General features: G+C 35.1%; 1 protein-coding gene across 1 annotated transcript in view; it reads right to left on the reverse strand.

Moving 5' to 3' along the window:
- Positions 1-2,148: 2,148 nt before the first annotated feature.
- LOC110461058 (hemicentin-1-like) overlaps positions 2,149-22,578 on the reverse strand; it is a 92,037-nt gene continuing 71,607 nt past the window's right edge. Inside the window, exons 30-41 of the mRNA XM_021514336.1 lie at positions 21,700-21,999; positions 15,703-16,002; positions 14,871-15,170; positions 13,765-14,064; positions 12,985-13,284; positions 8,599-8,898; positions 7,732-7,986; positions 6,850-7,128; positions 5,058-5,186; positions 4,270-4,486; positions 3,631-3,696; positions 2,149-3,273 (exon numbers count right to left, since the gene is read on the reverse strand). Coding sequence (XP_021370011.1) covers positions 2,961-3,273; positions 3,631-3,696; positions 4,270-4,486; positions 5,058-5,186; positions 6,850-7,128; positions 7,732-7,986; positions 8,599-8,898; positions 12,985-13,284; positions 13,765-14,064; positions 14,871-15,170; positions 15,703-16,002; positions 21,700-21,999 — 3,059 coding nt within the window. The 3' untranslated portion in view covers positions 2,149-2,960. The remainder of the gene's footprint in view (positions 3,274-3,630; positions 3,697-4,269; positions 4,487-5,057; positions 5,187-6,849; positions 7,129-7,731; positions 7,987-8,598; positions 8,899-12,984; positions 13,285-13,764; positions 14,065-14,870; positions 15,171-15,702; positions 16,003-21,699; positions 22,000-22,578) is intronic.

The raw sequence follows: 22,578 nt of genomic DNA on the forward strand, positions 1-22,578 counted from the left end.
GTGTTCTAAAATTAGCAGATCTTGTTCAGTATTTATCCGGCAATAAGCCCACGCCTGGAAATAGGCCCACCCATGTCAAATACAGCTCAGTAGAAATGTCAACATATGCTGTTTTATTGTACTGTAATCATCCCATACTCTTTGACTCACAGACTATATTTGGGACCCTGGGCTTATGGCATGAGAAAAACGATATTAAAATGTTTTGTGAATATTCATCACGAATACATACATTCATTTTTGAATTCATAGATCCTCGAATACATTCTCTTAAGTAAAATCATTAGTATATATATACATTTATTCACTAAAAACTAAGGGTTTCACTGTTACAGAAAATACTGAATTGATATTAACCACAAAGCCATATGCATGGCTGTAAGCACGATATTGTTTACACGTTCAATCCCTAATATGTACAATGTAAGGCTAGCACCTCTCAAGAGACGGTCAATTGTAAATTAATTTGTCGTAAAAAATTGAAAGTTACTCCAATCTATCATTCTGACATATACTTACTGTTATAAAGTGATATTTTCAATAATATTGTACTTTAGTATATATTCTTCAAATTTTGAAAATTCAAGTAGTTTTATAATCAAGGTAATGGTTAATAATTTGATTTTGACATTAAGACACATGAAAAATACATTGTTGAAAATGATTTCTAGCAATATCGGTATGATTGGTTATAAAAAATATTTGGTAACCTGATAATAAAATACATACCTAAGGAATTTATAACTTTAATATTTGTGTATATAATACAATGATGAGTGAAGTGTATTTTGATATGTAGAAATATCACATTTCGCTTGGGATTACATTATATATAACATCACAAATTGACATAAAATGATGTAAATCACAAATGTCCAAAATGAAATTAACACAGTCTAATGTAAAAAGAATAAAAACATTGTACTAAAATTAAGTTAGAGGTTTTGTTAAATTCATTAGTTTGGGACGGAAAATTAACATATACATGAACAATTATTTTTATGGCTGGATTTTTTTTAATACTCCAAATAAAGTTATTCAGATTATCAAACTGATTTTTTTTTCTTAAATAGATTTTTTTTCTCTCTATATCATCATCTGGATATATTAAAATCCACTGTAAACAACTGTGTATTTCTTTTTAGGATCCAAAAATAGATCAAAATAAGGGACGGAACAAGTTGATTGGTCAAAGTTTTGATCACATGACCATGACATAACCATACCTACATATATACAAGTAAACAGTGATATGTTGTTAATCTTTAATCACATTTTCTATGAATAAAAATACCTAATAATAAGAAAAGATTTCCTGATTGAACATAAAATAGGAAATTTCACTCCAATATGCCATGGTTTTCAGAGGACAAAGTTTCACTGTACATCAAACATAACGTATTACATTACATTAATTTACATTACATAATAATAATATACATTTATTGTAATATCATAGCTGCTATTTCAACTGGTGTAAATAGACTTTCTTAGGTCCAAATTTTTATTAAGTGGAAAGTTCTATTTTCGCTTCAGTAAAACCTAAACAATACAAGCTTAAAAAGGTAGAATCAAATTTTTAAAAGTAATACTGTACAAATATTGACATACATAACTTGTATGTCAAATTAAAAATTCACGATCAACATTTGAAGACAACAAGCATTAAACAATTTTAAATTTTAAGCGGTTGTGAAAAAAAAATCTCAATAAAATATCTAAAACAAAATAGTCTGAAACAAATGATTTTTAAAGTTTCCTAATCTCAGTCACCTAAAGCAATAAATAAGGTTTATAAGACTAGAATATCCTAATACACACTTTGATAATCTATAAACAGACACACATTACATAAATATCATGTAAACACTACCCTGTTGAGCTCAATAGTGATAACATTAATTACATGCATTATGATACAGCTTTTAACTCCTGTACTCTTCAATACACAAGGATGTTGTTGAATAAACCCGGTTACTTTATTTTGGCCAACTATAACGAGTAATAATAATATTATGCTTTAAGTGCTAAGAGTATTTCCAGCTGAGTAAGTTCATTTAAATAAATTTATTTCTAAAGTAGCAATTTTGTAAATTAATAAATTTGTTATAACATTTCCTGATATTTAAAAATATAGATGACCTCAATTTAGTTTTTTTTTAAATTATCAAAAAAATTAAATTCATTGCATAAAATGTTACATAAAAACATTATTGATCCATACTTAATAAGTTTCAGAGCATTTCACAATTTTGTATGCTAATGAAATCATAGTGACACAGACACTATTTATGACAATCTGTTTGTTAGTCACTGTTTATAGAGTTATGTCCCCTTTTAATCAATTTTAGAATTTGTTAGAAAAGATCAAATCCATTAAAAAAAAAAAAAAACGAAATTTCAATCTATAAAAAAAACCCCAAAAAACCCCACATAGTTTTACCTTACCTCTATAATAATTGTTCTCCCTGAAGTTGCAGAATCAAAAATGTAGATTTTGTATTAAATTTTCTACAAAGTGGGTGGCTAGGTGAACATGGCAGCAACAGATGTAATTATTTTGTAAATTGTTGTTGGAAGCTAGCTGTCACAGACAACTCTTACTTGTAGTTGTATTGTTCATTGCCTTGGTAGCTAGCTAAGTTACAAGTCGTAGTAGCATTGTTTATGAGGGTCAGCTTTTGTAGTTGTATTGTTCATTGCCTTGGTAGCTAGCTAAGACATTACAAGTCGTAGTAGCATTGTTTATGAGGGTCAGTTTTTGTAGTTATACTTCTAGTTGTCATTAGTTTAACTGACAACTGTAGTTGTAGAAACATCGTTTGCTGGTGTCAGCTTTTGTAATAGTATTTCATCAAGTTGTTGTTAGCTATACTGACACCTCTAGTTGCAGTAACAGTGTTTGCCTGTGTCAGCGTTTGTAGTTATAATTTTAGTCGTAATTAGTTGTAATGACATCCCTAGTTGTAGTAATATTGTTCGCTGGTGTCGGCGTTGTTAGAGTAATTTCTGTAGTATACATCCCCATTCGTAATTATTGGTTCTCCTTCGACCTCCTCGTGACGTTTCCTCCTGTGTCGTCGGCGAGAGGTACTGCGATGTTCCCTCTCCTCTCCCTCACCCTCCTCGCGATGCCTCCTCCTCCTCTTTTTGCTCCTCCGGCGTCGTCGACGTTCCTCATCATCAGCGGTTGTCGTGGCTTCAACAGTATACTCCAAAGCTGGGAGATTGGCTGGTGCTCGAAAGCTGCGGCGGTGGTTATGCTCCAGTGAACTGTTGTAATACACAGAATACAGTTACTGAATTTCTATGAGGAGCAGTTAAAGTTTCATGAACCTGATCACGATGATATTAAAGAAAATATGGCCTTAACCCTTTCACCACTATGTAACTTCAGTAAACGTTTCCATGCTTTGATCTGGATGAGTCCATTATGGTCTACGGTGGTGAAAGGGTTTACAAAAGGCCCAATGGGCCTTCGTCACTAACCTATTATTCATCTTACATTGGTAATTTTCAAGGTGTCTTAAGATCATTCGACCTTTGAAATTGTGCCAATATTTTTGAGATTTGAATTTTCAAAGTGTTATAAAATCCATAAACACCATTTTGTTCGTAAAAAATACTTACTCATCTATTGAGGTCCCAGATGGGGGAACGGTCTGATATTTCAGAATGTCGAAATTCTCCTCAGCGCTGTAAAAGAGAGACAAAAAAAAAGTTGTAACTTTTTCTTACGTTTCTAATGTCCACATATGAGCATGCATTGCTTACATGATATAGGGGCCAGAAACCGTGGATCCGAGGATTTTCCCCCAAACGGTGGTTAATAAATTTTGATGTACGATGTGCTGAATCTATTATTGCCTACATTTGAGCTACTTACATGATCACGTCCTGGATTGTTTCTGCACAAAATCACTTACTGTTTTAGATGTATTATATACTGATTCTACTATTGCCTACATGTGACAGCTACTAACATGATCAAACTGTTTTCGTTTGCAGTTTTCACAATAAATTATCTAGTATTTTTTTTGTATATTTATGATGTACTAAATCTACTATTGCCTACATGTGAGCTACTTACAAAATGAGTAAAATTACAAATGAATGTCAATACATGATGACCTAAAATTACAATTGCCTGCTTTTAAGCTACTTACATGATGACATTCTGGCAAAGTGAAGTTTCCACACCGAATAACCTATTTTTACTTAAATGTATGATGTACTACATCTATCATTGCCTACATGTGAGCTACTTACATGACCACATCCTGGCGAGAAACGGCGGAAGGTTCCCTGTAGGTCTCCCTGTATACCGGTTCCCTGTACGCTGGTTCCCTGTACGCTGGTTCCCTGTAGACGAAGGGTTTCTCCACGTAGCGTGGTATCTCAATAGTCCGGATAATCTCCTTTGGTTCTTCCCTGATCACTGTCGGTTCAATCTTCCTCTTCTTCTTCTCCTTCTTACCACACACACCTGGAAGATTTTTGTTAAGTTCATCCTTTTATTGTACATCTCTACTGTAAGGGAACTTACTCATGTGCTTCAAGGGGAATAATTTATGGAATTAAAGGGGAATTACAAAAATAATTTAAGGGGAATAGCACAAATTTTACAGGGAATATTTGAAGAAATTTGAGGGGAATAATCCATGCATATTAAAGGTAATAAGTGAAGTAATTCAAGAGGAATAACTCATAAATTTTAAGGAGAACCAATTAAGTAATTCCTGGTAAAACATGAAGTTTAAGGGTTATAATTAAGTAATTCAAGGGGAATAACTCATACATTTAAGGATAATATTTCAAGTAGTTCAAATGGAATAACTCGTGAATTTAAGGGAAATAATATTTGTATACTTTAAGAGGAACAACTACTCTTACATTATATGGAAATAGGAAGTTATTCAGGAATTTTAGAATAAGAATAACTCATGCAATGTATGAACAATAGTTACTGTTAGGGAACAAACGCATTTTAAGGGGTACATGCAACATATGAAATTCAAGGGAAATAACTCTCATATAATCAGGTAAATATTTCCTACCTTTCATGCAGCAACAGCAGATGACAAGGAGAAGGATAAGAAGGATGAAGAGGATGGCGAGAATGATGGCTGCGATCGTTCCCGATGTTAGACCGGTATCTGCAGTTGATGCCCCTGTAGCGGGTCCACCTGTAATGATTAAGTTCATAGTTAGTCTTAACGTTGTTTAAGATACTCTGCAATAAAACAGAGACATAGAAAGCCATGTAGTATATACACATCTCTGAGTAAAACATGTTTATAAAGAACCAAAGGGGACCAAAAAAATTAGTTCTCTATTCAAGAACAAGGGCAGCTAATTCTAGGTATTTCATCTTTATTTGTCCAATTACAAGTACACATCATTTCTATTTTTAACACACTGCAAAAGATTATTTTTTTAAGAAATACATTGCTTTAAATGACTGCTATAACTTTTCAGTTTTACAATTTGTTATTGCCAGACCCTACAAGGTTATACAGGGGCTCAGTAGAACCCTGATTCTGGGTAAGTTTGATAGGCTTAATCTTCTATGGATCTTACTGACCCCCTATAATCCAGTAGGAAGTCAGTACCACCCTTTATCCTGCAGGATCAGTCTGGGATAAATACATTTATAGTTTCTACCTCTTTTTTTTTCCATTACAAGATTATAAGGGCTCAATAAAACTCACATAGGGTGAGGCTGATATGCAGAGTCTTCTATGGACCCTGAAAATTCTGTTGGGTCAGTTTTTGACAAATATCAAAAGAATTTCTACCACAGTTCTCTTTCTATTACTTTATAACCATCAGTGAAATACTGTTTACATGATTTTATTTTGCAGTTTTTCCCTTTGCCTGTTCTGCCCTCCATAAAGAGGGCAAAAGACTTGGAGCATTAATATTATGGGTCATTTTTGACTTCATAAAAACATTTCAACTTGAATTTATTTACCAATTTCTGTTATAAACATCATATTGGTTAATTAGGGCAATCTTTCTTGTTGCATATTGTTTCCAATGCCCAGCGCAGATGCCTGACCATAGCAACGAAATTGCGTTGCTGTGCAGAAATAGTCAAAATAAGTGTTTTTGGGGGGATAGCATGCAGAAATGAAAGCCTTCGCGTGTGACAAACAAAAAGTCCTTTCTACGAATGAACACTGGTATGACAATACTTAAGCATGTCAAACATTAATGTGTTTGTTGCATGCGCAGGGTTTCAAAAATTAAAACTGTTAAGTGAATTTCCTTCAAAATGGCCAATTTTCAACCAAATAGCACACCACAGACGATATTCACACATTTGTTATGAAAATTGGGTTTATGTCTCTCTTTGTAAAGCCATATCTCCTTAACCAGTCGTCGAATGAACTTGAAATTTCATAATTGCATACTTCATATATTCCAGTTTATGAATATATATATAATAACTATGTATTTAAAAATCCCCGATGAGGCCAAAAATGACCCTTCGACCTTTGTTAGTTGAGCACAGTATTAGTAAATAAACATGATATATGTAGTTGTTAAAAGTGAAGGCGAAATTTGGGAAAATCTATTGGTTTACATTATTCTACATTAAACTCATAAATGATTCAAATTTATTCAACATCCTTAACATGCTTTGTTTTCAATTTTCAAAGAAAGTTATTGCTTTCTTGTTATAAAGGTGATTTTTTGGAAAGTTTTTTTGGTATATATCATTTTTCATTAACTTAATGAATTTATCAAACTTGTTCAAAAATTTGGTATGACATGAGGCCTTAAATTTGTAATTTAAGATCTGTTATGTATTTTTTTCAATTTTCGAAAAATATTTTTTCTTACTTGTTGTTCCTGTAGTGCCCGATGAGACAGCGAATGGGATAGCATTGGATTGTCCGACAGCATTGGTGGCGTAACATGAATATGTTCCGTAGTCCGAGGACGCACTAATGGTTACGATATAATTCTGACTGGTGGCACTGGTGAGGGACACTCCGTCCTTTGTCCAAGAGTACGATGACACTGACGGATTCGAAACGGTATTACACTGTAGGGTCTGGGACTGACCAGAGCTCAATACCACGGATGCCTGGGCACTGGTCACTGTACTCACTGGGCGATCTGGTCAACAAAACAAACATACAGAATTAAGGACAGGTGTCATCGGATATTTTTTAGAGTTATCTCCCCTTGAAAATATTCACTAAGCAAAACATTTCAATATCGCATGAATGCATTCTAGTGTTTTTTTTAACCTTAATACCAGGATTGGCCCTTTCACCCCTAGGTAACTTAAGTAGAATCTACCATAGCTTTATCTGGATGAGTCCATTGTGGTCCACAGTTGTGAAAGGATTTACAAAGTCTTCAATAACCAGACAAAAAAGATTTCCTCATTCTTTGCGTTAGATTCACCCCTGAAATTACTAAATCATTGTGTCAATTGAAAGGAAGTATACAATGTTGGATATTGGACGGCTACAATTTTGGGATTGGGGTTACAATATTTATGCAATTCTTTTTGTGCCTACACATATTTTAGAATTGTGTTTAATTTTCTGTGTTTCTAGCTTTTTATAGATGGTAATATAAGTGTATTTTAAAATTGTATTTAATTTTCTGTGTTTCTAGCTTTTTATAGATGGTTAGTGTATTTTAAAATTGTTTTTAATTTTCTGTGCTTTATAGCCTTTAATGGATGGTCAGTGTTTTATAAATACTTACATCGGACATTGACGGTCATTGTGGCTGTGTCTGACCCCTGGCTATTTGTGGCTGTACACCTGTAATCTCCGTCGTGGCCACGGTCAATGCTGGAGATGGTCAGCGTATTGGAGGTACCATACTGTTGGTTTGTGCTGACCTTGACCCAGGCGAATGTTGGATTGGGACTTGCGTCAGAGGTACAGGTAGCAGAGATTGTCTGCCCTTCATCCCTCGTCAGGGAAGAAGGGGAAACAACTGTGTTTTGTGGGGCATCTAAATAATCAAATAAACATGTTTAGTAACAAATATCAAAAGGTTGAACAAAATACAATTTGAACTGAAATTTGATAAACCTAGGGCAGAATTTAAAGAAATGAAAGATTTCCATGGAGACCCTTGATATACATAATGTAGTACAAGAAGAATAAGACCAGGTGTTCCAGAAGGATAAGCATCTTCAGCCATGGATGACACCTGCCATGTAAATCTAAGTCAAATTTCAGCAATGTCTTTACATTGAACTTTCAAGCAATTGATAACATTTTAAGAAAAAGATCATTTTACTTTTAAAAGATAATTTATTTTCCTATACTCTTACTAATCATACTGATCATGATAGTTGGTTTAGTCTTGTAAATGTTTTACATCCTTACAGACCCTATATTCCCTTATTGATATTTGGTTTAGCCTTGTTGTGGTTTTTCTTTTCTTGCATGCAGTATTTGATTTGTCCATTACATGACTTTTTGATTAAAACAATCATGCTATCGGGTTTGACCTGATATTCTACTTTGTTTGGCCTAAATACTTTTGGGTTGACCTGATATCTATTTGGTTTGGCCTAGCACACTATTCAGTTTGCTGTGATATGTTTAACGTCCTTACACGTGGCGATGAGGCTCGTCAGGCTGCTCTGACCAGTTCCCACACTGTTCACCGCGTTACATCTGTAGGACCCCGCGTCCGAACTTTGAAGACTCGTGATGACCAGAGACGGACTGGAAAGTGTTCCTCCGCTGTACCTAGAGTTGCCAGCCGTCGAGATGGTGCTACTGGCCCCATTGGTGACCTTTGACCAGAAGATGGAGGTGGCAGCCGGGGAGGAGGTGATGGTACAACCGAGGGTGGCACTGCCGCCGATGGGTACACTATAAGTTGCCGCCCCAACTGTCAAATTGGGCGTATCTAAGGGTAAAAATGAGAAAGGATTTGTTTCAACTGTCAAATTGGGCGTATCTAAGAGAAAGACTTGATTAAATAAACGTGTTTCTGATGGTTTCGTAATCATAAAGAGCATATACATGTAGTACATTTATCATTATCATATATAAGCAACATATATCAACAATAATGAACTTGCATTATGGTGGAGTGTATTATATAAATATAAAAATTGCCATTCGTAATACTTTGATGTATCATATTTAGATTAAAAACATTTAGATGAGAAGTTTTGAAATAATCAATGTTTCAATAAAATAAATACATTATATTTAAAGCTTTAACCTATAAGACTGTCTGACATTTTTAAACATCACAAAATTTTGTTAGAATATATTAATTTATTTCGAAATCCCTTTCTCGCTAAAATCAACAGAAACGAAACAGGTAAATGATAGCAACATAAATAACTAAGACTGCATTTGAATTTACAGTAGACAATCGGATGAATTCATTTTGTATAGAAGATGGAACAAAAAAAGTTTAAGTTACAATTTTTAAAATAAAATATTACTATTAAATATATATATATATATACATATTAAACATGTCATATCCCTAAAAAGTGCATCTTATAAAATTGTCTGCAAGAAAATAATTTAAAACATTTTCTAATACAACTGTAAGCAAAATGTATGTATTTATCTTTAAAAAAATCAATTTTGTCATTATTGCACGAATAAATAAAGCCCATGCATTTGATGACAAGCTATTAGTATTGCTCTTATCCAAAGCAGTAAAGCAGGCACTGAATTCTCAAATAATAATCTTAAAATGTAACAGGATTATATAGCAGAGAAAAGACTTGAGAATTGGTCTTCTTGTGATTTTCTGTCACACTAACTTCAATTCAAATTTTTTTTTTCATTTTACATTTTAACATACTTTCTTTTTAACTCTTTCACCCCTATATACCTTTAGTTGACTCAACCATGCATTTATCTAAATGAGTACATTATGGTCTACAGTGGTGAAAGGGTTAGTAAACACTTACAAAATTGCTCGAAAAGGAGGTACTGATTGAAAACTTGTACTTATTTAAAATCTGTGACTTTAAATGCATTTTTGTAGGAAGAAATAAATTTCAATAAAGTAGTAATTTAGAAAATATAATTTAAAAAAAAATGAAAATAAAATGCACATCAAAATTAAAAAAATTTGAGGAGCACAATGTGTATTTAAATACCTGGACAAAAAAAACTTAATTTCTAAATTATTTAGTTGAGAAATCAGAGCATTGTGTATTTTTGCTGCAAACAAAAAATGGCTCATAATAAAAGCTTAGGTATAAAAAAGAATGCTGCAAATTTCAAACAAGGGAAGCAACTCTAGTTCAATGAACCAACAACTCCTCCATCATCCTTGGGCGACAGTTATGAGCGAAAGAAAAAATATTTCACTTTCCACACCACCTTACTGAGGTAAGTGGGAAAAATGACTTTGAAACTGTCTTCACAAACTATTTTCACTAATATCTGCTCTCAATATGTGAGCCCAAGGACACAGTTTTGGAAATATAAAAAAATCCGGTAAAATAAGCTGTCAATTGGAAAAAGAATTCAAATTAATTAAAAATCATATTAGATAAATTGTGTTGATTGCAAATCACAGCATTCAACATCTTCATGATGAATGTCTTGAAATAAAATTTCAAATTAGGAGTTATATTATGATTATATATTTTAAGAATACCATGTCATCAAAAAATTGATATTGTGATGGTGATCAATATAAACACTTTTTAAATTAAAAAAATAAACAATTTATTTTTTATTTTTCTCTCTCTTTGAAATTATAAAAAGCCAACAAGCATTTTAACTGTTTTAGGTCAAATATACCAACAATTTACCAGCTGACATGCAGACATGCTGAATCGGAATAAAAAGAAAATTATTACTTAAAAGATACATGATTAAATCTTACTGTAACAAGATCTGTCTTATCTGACCCCTGAGTATTGTGAAACCCTGTGTAACTTAACACAATGCTGTAGTCCCATTTCTAATGAATGCAGTACTCAAGAAGTCATCCTGTCTATAGTAACACCTGAGTATTTTGTCATTCTGTCTAATCCAACACAAAGCTGTAATCCCATTTCTAATGAAAATTAAAATGAATATTCCAATATCTTGCTTAATCTGACCTATGTGTTATGTCACATAGTGTTAGATTAGAGAGTTAATCTGACCTGTGTTATGTCACATAGTGTTAGATTAGAGAGTTAATCTGACCTATGTGTTATGTCACATAGTGTTAGATTAGAGAGTTAATCTGACCTGTGTTATGTCACATAGTGTCAGATTAGAGAGTTAATCTGACCTATGTGTTATGTCACATAGTGTCAGATTAGAGAGTTAATCTGACCCATGTGTTATGTCACATAGTGTCAGATTAGAGAGTTAATCTGACCTATGTTTTATGTCGCATAGTGTCAGATTAGAGAGTTAATCTGACCTCTGTTTAGTCACAAAGTGTCAGATTAGAGAGTTAATCTGACCTGTGTTATGTCACATAGTGTCAGATTAGAGAGTTAATCTGACCTATGTTTAGTCACACAGTGCCAGATTAGAGAGTTTATCTGTCACCTATGTGTTAAGTCACATATAAGTGTCAGATAAAAAAGTTAATTTGATCTGTGTTAAGTTGCATAGTGTCAGATTAGAGAGTTTATCTGACCTATGTGCTGTATTCAACAGAGTTTTGGATTAGACAGGTCAATCTTACATCATTCTCAATAGACAGGGCTGGTTTGTAAGGTTTGCCAGTTTACACAGGGGTCAGTTTAGACATATTCCTTCAGGATAAAATCATGTAAATTTACAAAAGACAAAATAAAATCATTCATACTTGATATTACTTAAAAAGGAATAAAAGCATGCCTTAACATTCCACTTTTTTCTGAATTATAATCAAACATGCCAGAAAACTCTTAGTCTATAAAGTCATATAAGTAATAATATGTATCTTTCATTTTACCATAACTAGAAAGCTACTTTTATAAAAATATACCCTTTTAAAATTTTATAAAAAAAATCTAAGCTTCAACAGTAAATTAAACAAAACTTTACTGGTTGGGCCTGTATAGAAATAAAAATCACATTATGAATAAAAGGAATATACTGTTTTTAAAACAAACTCTATGCAAATTACGAAGAATTAAAACAAGTGGACATCTGTGATGCATGTTTTTTCTCTCGAAATGATGACACAACCATTAATGAGGCGTTGAATGCAATAATCTATTTATATAGATACATTGGCCTTGATTACATTAATTTTGACAAGAAAGCAGTGTTTTAATTGGAAGTGTGGAAACCTAGGTGACCTTGACCTATGACCTTGGAAACAGAAAAACAACCGAAAGCAGGCACATCTGGTACAAAAGTAGTGTATGGAGTTTGAGCACTATCAGTCTGTTTGAAATTGCATTATTGACTGAAAACCTTTTGTCCTTTTTTATTTAAATAGTAGGTGTACTTGACCTTTGAACTTTGGACCTGAAAGCCTTCCCAAACATTCATTTTTGATAAGAAAGTAGCATGTATATGAAGTTTGAATACTATCAGTCTACAGGAACTAATTAAGCTTTTGTGCAGAAAACAATTTTCTATTTATAGTTACAGTGACCTTGACCTTTGACTTTTCGACCATCGAAACAATCCCTTGGAAGCATCTTTGATAAGGAAACAATCTATGAAATTGAAAAAGATCTCTATAATCGTACACAAAAACTCTAGCTTTTGTGCAGAAACCTATTTCCTGAAAGTTGTGGCCATGACCTTTGCCCCGAAAGGCAAACCCAAGTAAGAAAGGGAGGTAAACCAGGAGTGTGAGAAGTTTGAAAGTGACTGGGTCACAAAAACTTGATATATTATGCAGAAATAGATGTGTGACAAAGAGACAGACAGATGGACAGACGGACAAGCTTCAAATCGTGAGGATTAAAAAAAAAATTGAAAAAGAAAATTTGAAAAAAAAAGGTTATCACCAGTAAACAGAAACGAAACAATTATTTTTTTAACGTAAAATAATCGTGTTGACCACACCTACCTCCAGTGACGTAGAGGTAGACCTGACTACTGGTTCCTGTTCCCACGTTGTTGGTCGCCTTGCAGTAATACGAGCCCTGGTCAGCGAGCGCGGCCGAGGAGATGACCAGCGACGGAGAGCTTAATGTGCTTCCCTGATAGCCTGAACCGATCGTCACGGTGGAAGTGACACCGTTTGAGTCTGTGTGCTCCCAGAAGACTGAGCTAGCGGCTGGTGTTGACGTGACGGCACAGTTCAGGGTGACTGAACTTCCATAGCCAATACTGTACGAGGTCTGACTAACACTTACAGATGGGATATCTAGAAACAGAGTTTCAGTTATATACAGTTAATCACAGCGATAATATTCCTCTTACATATTTATCAATTATGAATCTGTTGAAGAGTGTGTGAGTGTTGATATTAACCTGAAAAATTGATACTGACTGAGACACAATAAATGCCCTGAAACCTATGCAAAGTAGTGTCATTGCTTGACAAATTGAATGAATAGTAATGGAAACATTGATCATGGAATAGGAACTACAATGTAAATATAGTTATTCTCATAGTAGACTGATGTCTAAGTTTGATTGTTATTAGTTCAGAAATGAAGTCCCTAAAAGAAATGACCCTGATTTGGGACAGGACAGGACATTCACGCAACGGGATGGGTCAAACATAAGTTGACACGTCCCTCGATCAATCCCCCTTGCGGCTGTAATAAGAAAGCGAAGGCTTAAACAGATTCGTATAATCCTCACTGATAAAGGTTTGATATACTTTGATCGGTATACTTACTGCCGGTAACATAGAGGTAGGTTTGACTACTGCTACCCTCGCCGACACTGTTAGACACGGAACATTTGTAATACAGCTGGTCACTGGAGGCCGCCGTATTGATGGTCAGGTCTGGCGAGCTTAGACTTCCGCCACCATACTTCGTCCCGTCAATTGTGATTGTTGAGGCGACACCGTTGACGAATTTCTCCCACTTCAGTGAGGTTGCTGAGGGACTTGAGGTAAATGTGCAGCCAAGCGTGATGGTGTTGCCGATGACAACGGTGTATGTTGATGAACCAATGGTCACGGTAGGTGCACCTGTGGCAGAGAAATAGATAACATATTAACTCATTCACCCCTACATATTCTAACTGGACTTACCCAGTCTTTGATTTGGTAAGGTTCAATGTAACTTTAGGGGTGAATGGGTTAAGGAACCCTTGTCCCAGTGCAGGTAAAACATATGAGAATATTTCTGTAGTTTCTCATCAATATAGTTACCTCCATTTAACTTCGTTTTGGGTTTGACTGATAATAGACCAGGCGAAGGTTGCTCAAATGCTGATTAGCCTTAGTTGTTGAGTCAGTGGTTACGGAAAATTTCAAAATTTGAATACAACAAAATCTAGAATATTCCACATTTAACTGCTACATATTAGTTAACCCTTTCACCACTGTAGGCCATCATGGACTCATCCAGATGAATGTATGGCAGAGTCTACTCAAGTTACCTAGGGGTGAAACTGGGTTAAGGCAGATCACATTGATGTGTTTTGAGGATTTATTTCAATTTGAAAGCTGCTGTTTCTTATTGGCAATAATTTGGCTTTTTCACTGACCACTGGTTAAAGTTGAACATCCTTTAAACAATCAAGGCCAGGGGACTACCGCAATCAGGTAGGTCAGTGGGTTAGAGCAACAGTATTGCATCCATTAGTTCAGAATTTGAATCCCAACCTCGCCCTGTTGCAATTTTAATCTCCGAACCCTATAAGTTGTTGATTTTTTTCTTATATATTTAAAGAGGTCGTCTTGAAAGCTGTTATACGATGTTACCCTTTAGAGACAGAACTAAAGTAGTAGAGCGAACGTCGTATGAGTTTAAGGTGGAGACCATCACTTACTGCCCGTGACTGTGAGATAGGCCTGGGAGCTCCTGCCGATTCCGACGCTGTTCATCGCTGTACATACGTAGTAACCCTGGTCACTGCTGGCCGCACTGATGATGGTCAAGGATGGCGTACTAAGCTGACCTCCAGAGAACTTGGTGCCGTCCATGGTCAACGTGGTGGTCACTCCTCCGTTGATCCGCTCCCACGAGACGGAATTGGCTGCAGGAGAGGCAGATACTGTACAGTCGATGGTCTTGGACACGCCCTGGACTACAGTGTATTGTGATTGGCTGATAGTCGCCACAGGTACACCTGGTGGAAAACAAAGCAGTCGCGTTAGATTTTTGTGGATACTTATTTTATATGTTAGTTTCATTTGATATTTGTGGATTCTTATTTTATACGTTAGTTTAGCTAGATTTTTGTGGATACTTATTTTAAACATTAGCATAAAGAGATATTTTATACATACCCCTAAAGTGATATTTGTGGATACTTGTTTTCAGTAATTTACACTAAACAACATTCTTGCAGGAACAACTGGAATTTTAGGCTTCAGGATAACAATTGAAACTGCCCTAGCAAAAATTAGTTTAAATGAAAAAAAAGATTGGCTTATAACAGTTTTACAAATAATTGTTCAGACAATGATTCTTTTAAACGTAAAAAGCATTTCACAGCCTCCAGATGGAAGCATGCTTGGGGTCTTAGTGTCGTAGGAAACCCAGGTAACTGAAAAAATCCCACGTAATCAGGCAGGGGATTCAAACCTTGAACACAAAACTCAAGCCATTTTGTTAAAAGGCAAGCACCGACCCACACAAACCCTTCTATAGATACTCACTTCCTGTGACCGTGAGGTACGATTGTGAACTCTGTCCTGTCCCTACAGAGTTGGTAGCTTTACACACGTAATAAGCCTGGTCACTGGTGGCCGAGTTACTGATGGTCAAAGACGGTACACTGAGTGACCCTCCGGACCATTTCGTCCCATCAATGGTCAGTGTAGATGCGGCACCATTAATGATGCGTTCCCACACGATGCTTGTTGCGGATGGTGATGACGACACGGTACAGGGGATGGTGATGCTGCTACCCCTGACGACGCTGTAGGAAGTCTGAGGGATAGTTACTGCAGGAACGCCTGGTCGGGATAAAGAGGTTATAAATATCAACTGAGGGTGACAAATATAAATATTTACTGGAGGGATGTCAATTGCAAGTACCAACAGGGGTATTAAGCCAATCATAAATATCAACTGAGGGTGACAAATATAAATGTTTACTGGAGGGATGTCAATTGCAAGTACCAACAGGGGTATTAAGCCAATCATAGATATCAACTGAGGGTGACAAATATAAATGTTTCCTTGAGAGGTGTCAATTGAAAGTACCAACAACGGTAGTCAAACATGAATACATATATTGTAAATAATAGACACCTTGGTTAATTCTTGCATGTGAAAATGTTCGCATTGCGATTCTTGAAAATGGTCATGGGCTGGACATTTTCAAGTCGGCAATAATTTTGAAACCTATATATTCTAAATAACCTATAAGATAATATAAGTATAAATTCATGTGCAGATATTTTTGGGTTTATTTACTTTTAAAAACATTTCCTTATGCCAAATTCAACTTTTACTTCATCTGGAGGTTTCAATCTTAAATCAACTGGAGGATAAAAACAAACATCTGGATTTTTTTAATCATAAATACTTACTTAAAGGGTCAATAACAAACGTCTAAGGGAGCTAACCACTAATATACCTCAGGGAGTCAACCAGAATTATGAAATAGGGAAGTCAAACTTAAATCTGGTTGGAGTCAAAATACCCCAAAAAATATTTTTAAGAATTCTTACAACAAATCAATTAAATACATGATTGTAATCAAGAAACAAAAATGATATATGTAGTACAGTGGTGGAAACCGTATTGAATATAATATTTTCACTCTCTTAATGGGAATATTGTTAGTACAAAATCTGTGCTACATCATGCATACATAACATGCCAGATCTATTACATGTTTGGCCTTTATGCCAAGTGAATTAATTATTTGAAACTAAGTAGAAATATACATTTTTTTGTGTAATCGTAAACAAATTAGCTACATCAAAAATAAAAACAAGAGACAAATGTTGATTTTTTTTTTATTATTTTTTCATTAATTAGTAATAAAGTAAATTCCTGAAATGAAACTGAAACATAAGACAAAGAAATTGTTTTTAAAATGCATGCTGACAATATTACGTTTTTAAAAGCCATTAAAAACATTCGATAGAATATATATTTCAAATCAAAATTACATTTTAATCATCATGCATATAATTAGAATATTATCTATGAAGGTAATGATAATGTTTTTCAAGTGATAGCTAGCAAAGAGCATTAAAGTGACATAACTTTGTTTGTTAAAAGGTTAGTTAGTGTGTGTTAAAATTTGATGGAACTTTAATTATTAGCTTTCATATATTTTTAATAGGAACATTCAGCAAGGAAAGTAAAAGATTTTATACAAAGACTAAATAGTGAAAAGAATTTTTAGGTAAAAACGATGGTCAAAAATTAACGGTCGAACATAATCAATTTGTTATAAATCATTTGCAAAAAAAGTGAATATATGTTGGAAATTGTTAATAGGAAAATATAAAATATTTATAGGAATTTTCTAAGGCGGAAAATTATTAGGAATTTTATGGAAAATATTTACAGGAAATGTTTTACTTATGGTAATTACAATTTTTGATAGGATAATTAGTATATTATATTAGTACTTTTTATTGAAATACTTAGAACAGTAGTAAGAGAGTATTTCTGATAGAAAAACATGAACAAGTTTTTGCAAATCTTATAGAGGTTCCTAAATATGCATCAACATGATATGAAGCTTTAATGCCTATTGGACATGTATAGAGTCAATGTAGCCTACTAGGGGGCTACAACGATACATTAACATGACGATACAATACGTATCACGATACTGTGGTCACGATACGATACGCATCACAATACTGTGGTCACGATACGATACGCATCACAATACTGTGGTCACGATACGATACGTATCATGATACTGTGGTCACGATACGATACGCATCACGATACTGTGGTCACAATACGATACGTATCACGATACTGTGGTCACGATACGATATGTATCACGATACTGTGGTCACGATACGATATGTATCACGATACTGTGGTCACGATACGATACGTATCATGATACTGTGGTCACGATACGATACGTATCATGATACTGTGGTCACGATACAATACGTAACATGATACTGTGGTCACGATACGATACGTATCATGATACTGTGGTCACGATACGATATGTATCACGATAGACATAGTAACAGTAGCAGCAAAAAGAAAAGACAAGTCAAATGATCTCCTAGTTACTGCAGGGTGTGTGTAATGATCATAGCAGGCGTGTCTGAATCAAAAGAATTCCTTCTTGGAGTTATTTTGATACATAAAAGGAGAAAGACAAATTGAGCAAAGCAGTTTCATGCACTTTCTCCCTCGTTTGAAATGTGGAATGAGGGAGATCTCTCTCATTGGAGGTTTCAGAGGCTGACACCTATGTTATACTGAAATTAACCAAAATAACTTTTGGAAATCAAAGAAAACAATCAATCACATCCATGCTTAGCAGAAAACTTGTCTCAACTTACTTCCTGTAATCGTGAGGTAGGTCTGGTCCTCACCTGTGCCTGCCGCGTTAGTGGCACGGCATTTGTATGCCGCTTGATCAGCAGAGAGCGTGTTAATAATGGTTAGTGAGGGGTTAGACAGGCTGCCACCGGTATAATGGGTGCCGTCGGGGATTATCGTTATGGTTATTCCGTTAGAGATTCGCTGCCATTTTAGTGATGTCAGACTCGGGGTTGCAGAGACAGTGCATGGAATTGTTATTGAGTTTGACACAACAACTGTGTACGAGTCCTCTGTAATGTTGACACTCGGAATACCTAATGATATGAAAATTCTTTTCTACAGTAAAGTAATTAGAGAAATACTATTAGTAAACATCCGTGAAAACTAAACAAATATGTAAATAAACAAAAAGTAAAATATAAATAAATAAGCAAATAAAGTGAAAATGTAGAAAAATAAATTCAAGTAAATTGATACTGTATACTGTGAAATTATCGCTGTCATTTAATTTTCGCCTTTTCACACGCTGTAACGAGGGTGAACTAGCAATTTACAGCGAACCTTTGTAAACATTATATACATGTATATATATATATTGTGAAGGGCGAAATTAAAACTGATGGAATATGGATTTTATCGGCGAAAGGCGAAGGTTTGACTGGGCAAATATTTCACAGTATACAGACAATAGTTAATTGATTAGGTAAATATTGGTAAATAAACAAAAAAGGCGAATAAGTAATCTAAGTAAAAGAGTTGCTGTGAATGTACTTATTTTTGCAAAATTTATGTTTTCACATCTTTTACAATATCTCAGATATGGTATTTTTTTTAAATGTACAGTGCTTTCGGTAAAGGGTACATTATATATATATGCTAGACCACACACTTGTGTTTTTTCTAACTAATCAGAAAGCACAAGTTTATTGCGGGGACGAATATTCACGAGTGCACTGGGGCGCACGAATGAATCCGCGCAATAAATGAGTGCTTTCTGATTAGTTAGAAAAAACACATGTGTGTGGTCTTGCTTTTATCACTTACCTTACGTATTTGGTAGAGATCGATACAAAGATTTTATAAACTTTGATATTTTTTGCAAATACCAGGAATTTTTCAGTTCGCCATGACAAGGGGATTCCAATAAAAAGTAGTTCCGGCTAGTATGGTGATACAACAACTTGTATCACACATGTGTGATACAAACCAACAGAAAACATCAACAGAAAATTATATTATCATTGTTACAGACAATGTTGGGAAATATTTTGCTTAAATACTTTCCGAAGGAAATATTGCTCAAAAATCACATGCTGCCATGCATTTTTACAGATCTATATAGCTGTTTAAAATTTTAATGTTTGGAAACAAAATGTAAAAGAAAAGATATGAGGAAACTGTAGGGTCGAACCCAGGACCTTTACATTGGAAAGCTTACACTTTGCCAATATTGTCATACAGGGATTATGTTTGAACAAGACAGTAAATATATGTCCAATTTATGGGCCGCAAAGCAGAAAAAAACCTTAACAGGGGAAGTTACTCTAAACCAGAACTTGTTTGTGTTGCCTTATCTTTTATATAGAAGGAAGAATATTCTGAGTCAAAAAACTCCTAATGGAACTCTTCTTTATACAATTTCAACTAATGCAGTGGTACCCTCTACCCTTAAGGCCTCTGTCCCACTGCACTGTGGTCTTTCCTCTATAGAGTATCCTCCCTTTAACTCCATTCAATATAACTGTAGCACAGTGGGGCTAGGGTAACCTCCCCTTAAATTCCATTTAATATAACTCTAGCACAGTGGGGCTCGAGTATCCTCCCTTTAACTTCATTTAATATCACTGTAGCACAGTGGGGCTAGAGTATCCTCCCTTTAACTTCATTTAATATCACTGTAGCACAGTGGGTCTAGGGTAACCTCCCCGGCACGGCCATTTAATATAACTGTAACACAGTGGGGCTAGAGTATCCTCCCTTTAACTTCATTTAATATAACTGTAGCACAGTGGGGCTAGGGTAACCTCCCCTTAAATTCCATTTAATATAACTGTAGCACAGTAGGGCTAGGACTTTTCTGTTGACCAGATAGCTCAATCAGTTAGAGCGATGGTACATCAATTTGGTCTAGCCCTGATGCAATTTTTAACATTCAGAATACTGTCATTGATTACATTTTGTTTATTTCATCTATATTATTTCTCATAAAGGTCCCGCAATGTATGGTTTTCTTTTCAGAAATGATTTATCAAAGCTATAGACATGTTGAAAAAACCCAGTTTGCAACATTTAGTTACAGTTTTTGGCAGTGGTACGGGGATCCTTAAACTCTAAATGAGCATGTGTTCTGAATCTATGTAAGGAATAAAAAAAAACTAGCTGAGCAAATGTACCCAAGGGATTTAACCCTTTCACCCCTATGTAACTTTAGTAGACTCTACCATGCAGTGATATGGATGAGTCTATTATGGTCTACAGTGGTGAAAGGGTTGAAACAGGAGCAGGATTGTGTTATTATAAGTACATTCACAGTTATATTGGCACTGTAAATTAATTAACTCATTCACCCCTGAAATTTCATATTGAACTACTCCAACCTTTGAATCGGAAGGGTTCAAATGTGTTTCAGGGGTGAATGAGTTAAGTAATCCGAGTGTGTTAGTAAATACTACATTAGGCCAAAAAAAAACCATGTTTGTTTCCTGTTACATGTCTGAAAATATTAGGGTAGGTATAGGTTAAGGTATTAAATTTTTCCTTTTCTAATAAGGTTTATATAGGAGAATAATCTTGAATTTAATCGTTCTTCCTTAATAACTGCCAAAAAAGGTTTTGTGGAGACACAAAAAATTATGGAAGGTAGGGTAACCGAAAACAAACATTTCTCATTTGGCCTTTTTCACACATTCCATACAATTAAGATTGAAAGTATAACTCAACCCTAATGATATCAGTAAAATGCATAAATTTCCTAAGGAAATGTATAAATGAAAAGAAAAGAAAAATAAATGAAATAAACACAATATGTCCCCCCCACTCCATTTTGGGGGACATAAATATCTAGAAATATTACTGTATATATCACATGTAAAACATACCGCAGAAATGTGAGATGCCAACACCAATAAGAGTGGTCAAGTTCTCACTACCTGTAATGGTCAAGTTCTTACCTCCTGTAACGGTCAAGTAGGTCTGGCCACTCTGACCAGTGCCCACGCTGTTACTGGCCGAGCAGATGTAATAACCCTCATCGCTGGACGACGATGTCTGAATGGTCAGTGAAGGTGTCGTAAGTGAGCCACCGAAATAGTTGACCTCGTCAATGTTCATTGTGGTGGTGGTACCGCTGATGATACGCTGCCAGTAGATGGCGCTAGCTGCTGGAGTGGCCGCAACATTACAGGCAAGAGTTATAGAGGACCCAGTGACAACAGAGTAGCTAGCAGCTCCAACAGTCACTGTAGGCACATCTGTCAAGAAGAAAATTTTGTATTAGATCACAGATCATGTCATTGCAGTTATTAAATTTCCAGTTTTTTGTTGAGATTTTTTTTTGGGGGGGGAGGCCCAAGGGAGGTTTCTGGACCATCTCTCCATCTGAGGGACGGTAGTCTAGTGGTAGGACGCCGAGCTCGAGCTTGTGACCAAAGGGTTGCAGGTTCGAGTCACGGCATGGCACAATGCTAGAATTGTAGAATGCTAGCTGTGAGCACCGAAATGGCAGGACTGGCGGTATGCTCTCCATGGAGTTAAGAAAGGTATTGGCTGGTTGCAAAGACCCTATAACCACGGATAATAATTTGTGAACCACTTTGAGACGACCTACTAACTAGGTTGTGATAAAGCGGTATATAAGAACCTCATTATTATTGGAATTATTATTATCTCTCCAGTCTTCCAGTCTTTTTTTATTTGTCTGATTTGATTTTGTTTGTTTGTACTTTAAACCTATGGTCATTTAAGGATGAGCCAGATTTTGGTAGTGGAGGAAAGCTGGAGTACCTGAAGGAAAACTAATGACCTGAAGCCAGTACCTGGTGTCTGCCTCA

Source organism: Mizuhopecten yessoensis, unplaced genomic scaffold (genome assembly GCF_002113885.1).
Source record: "Mizuhopecten yessoensis strain PY_sf001 unplaced genomic scaffold, ASM211388v2 scaffold10553, whole genome shotgun sequence".
Classification (NCBI taxonomy): Eukaryota; Metazoa; Mollusca; class Bivalvia; order Pectinida; family Pectinidae; genus Mizuhopecten; species Mizuhopecten yessoensis.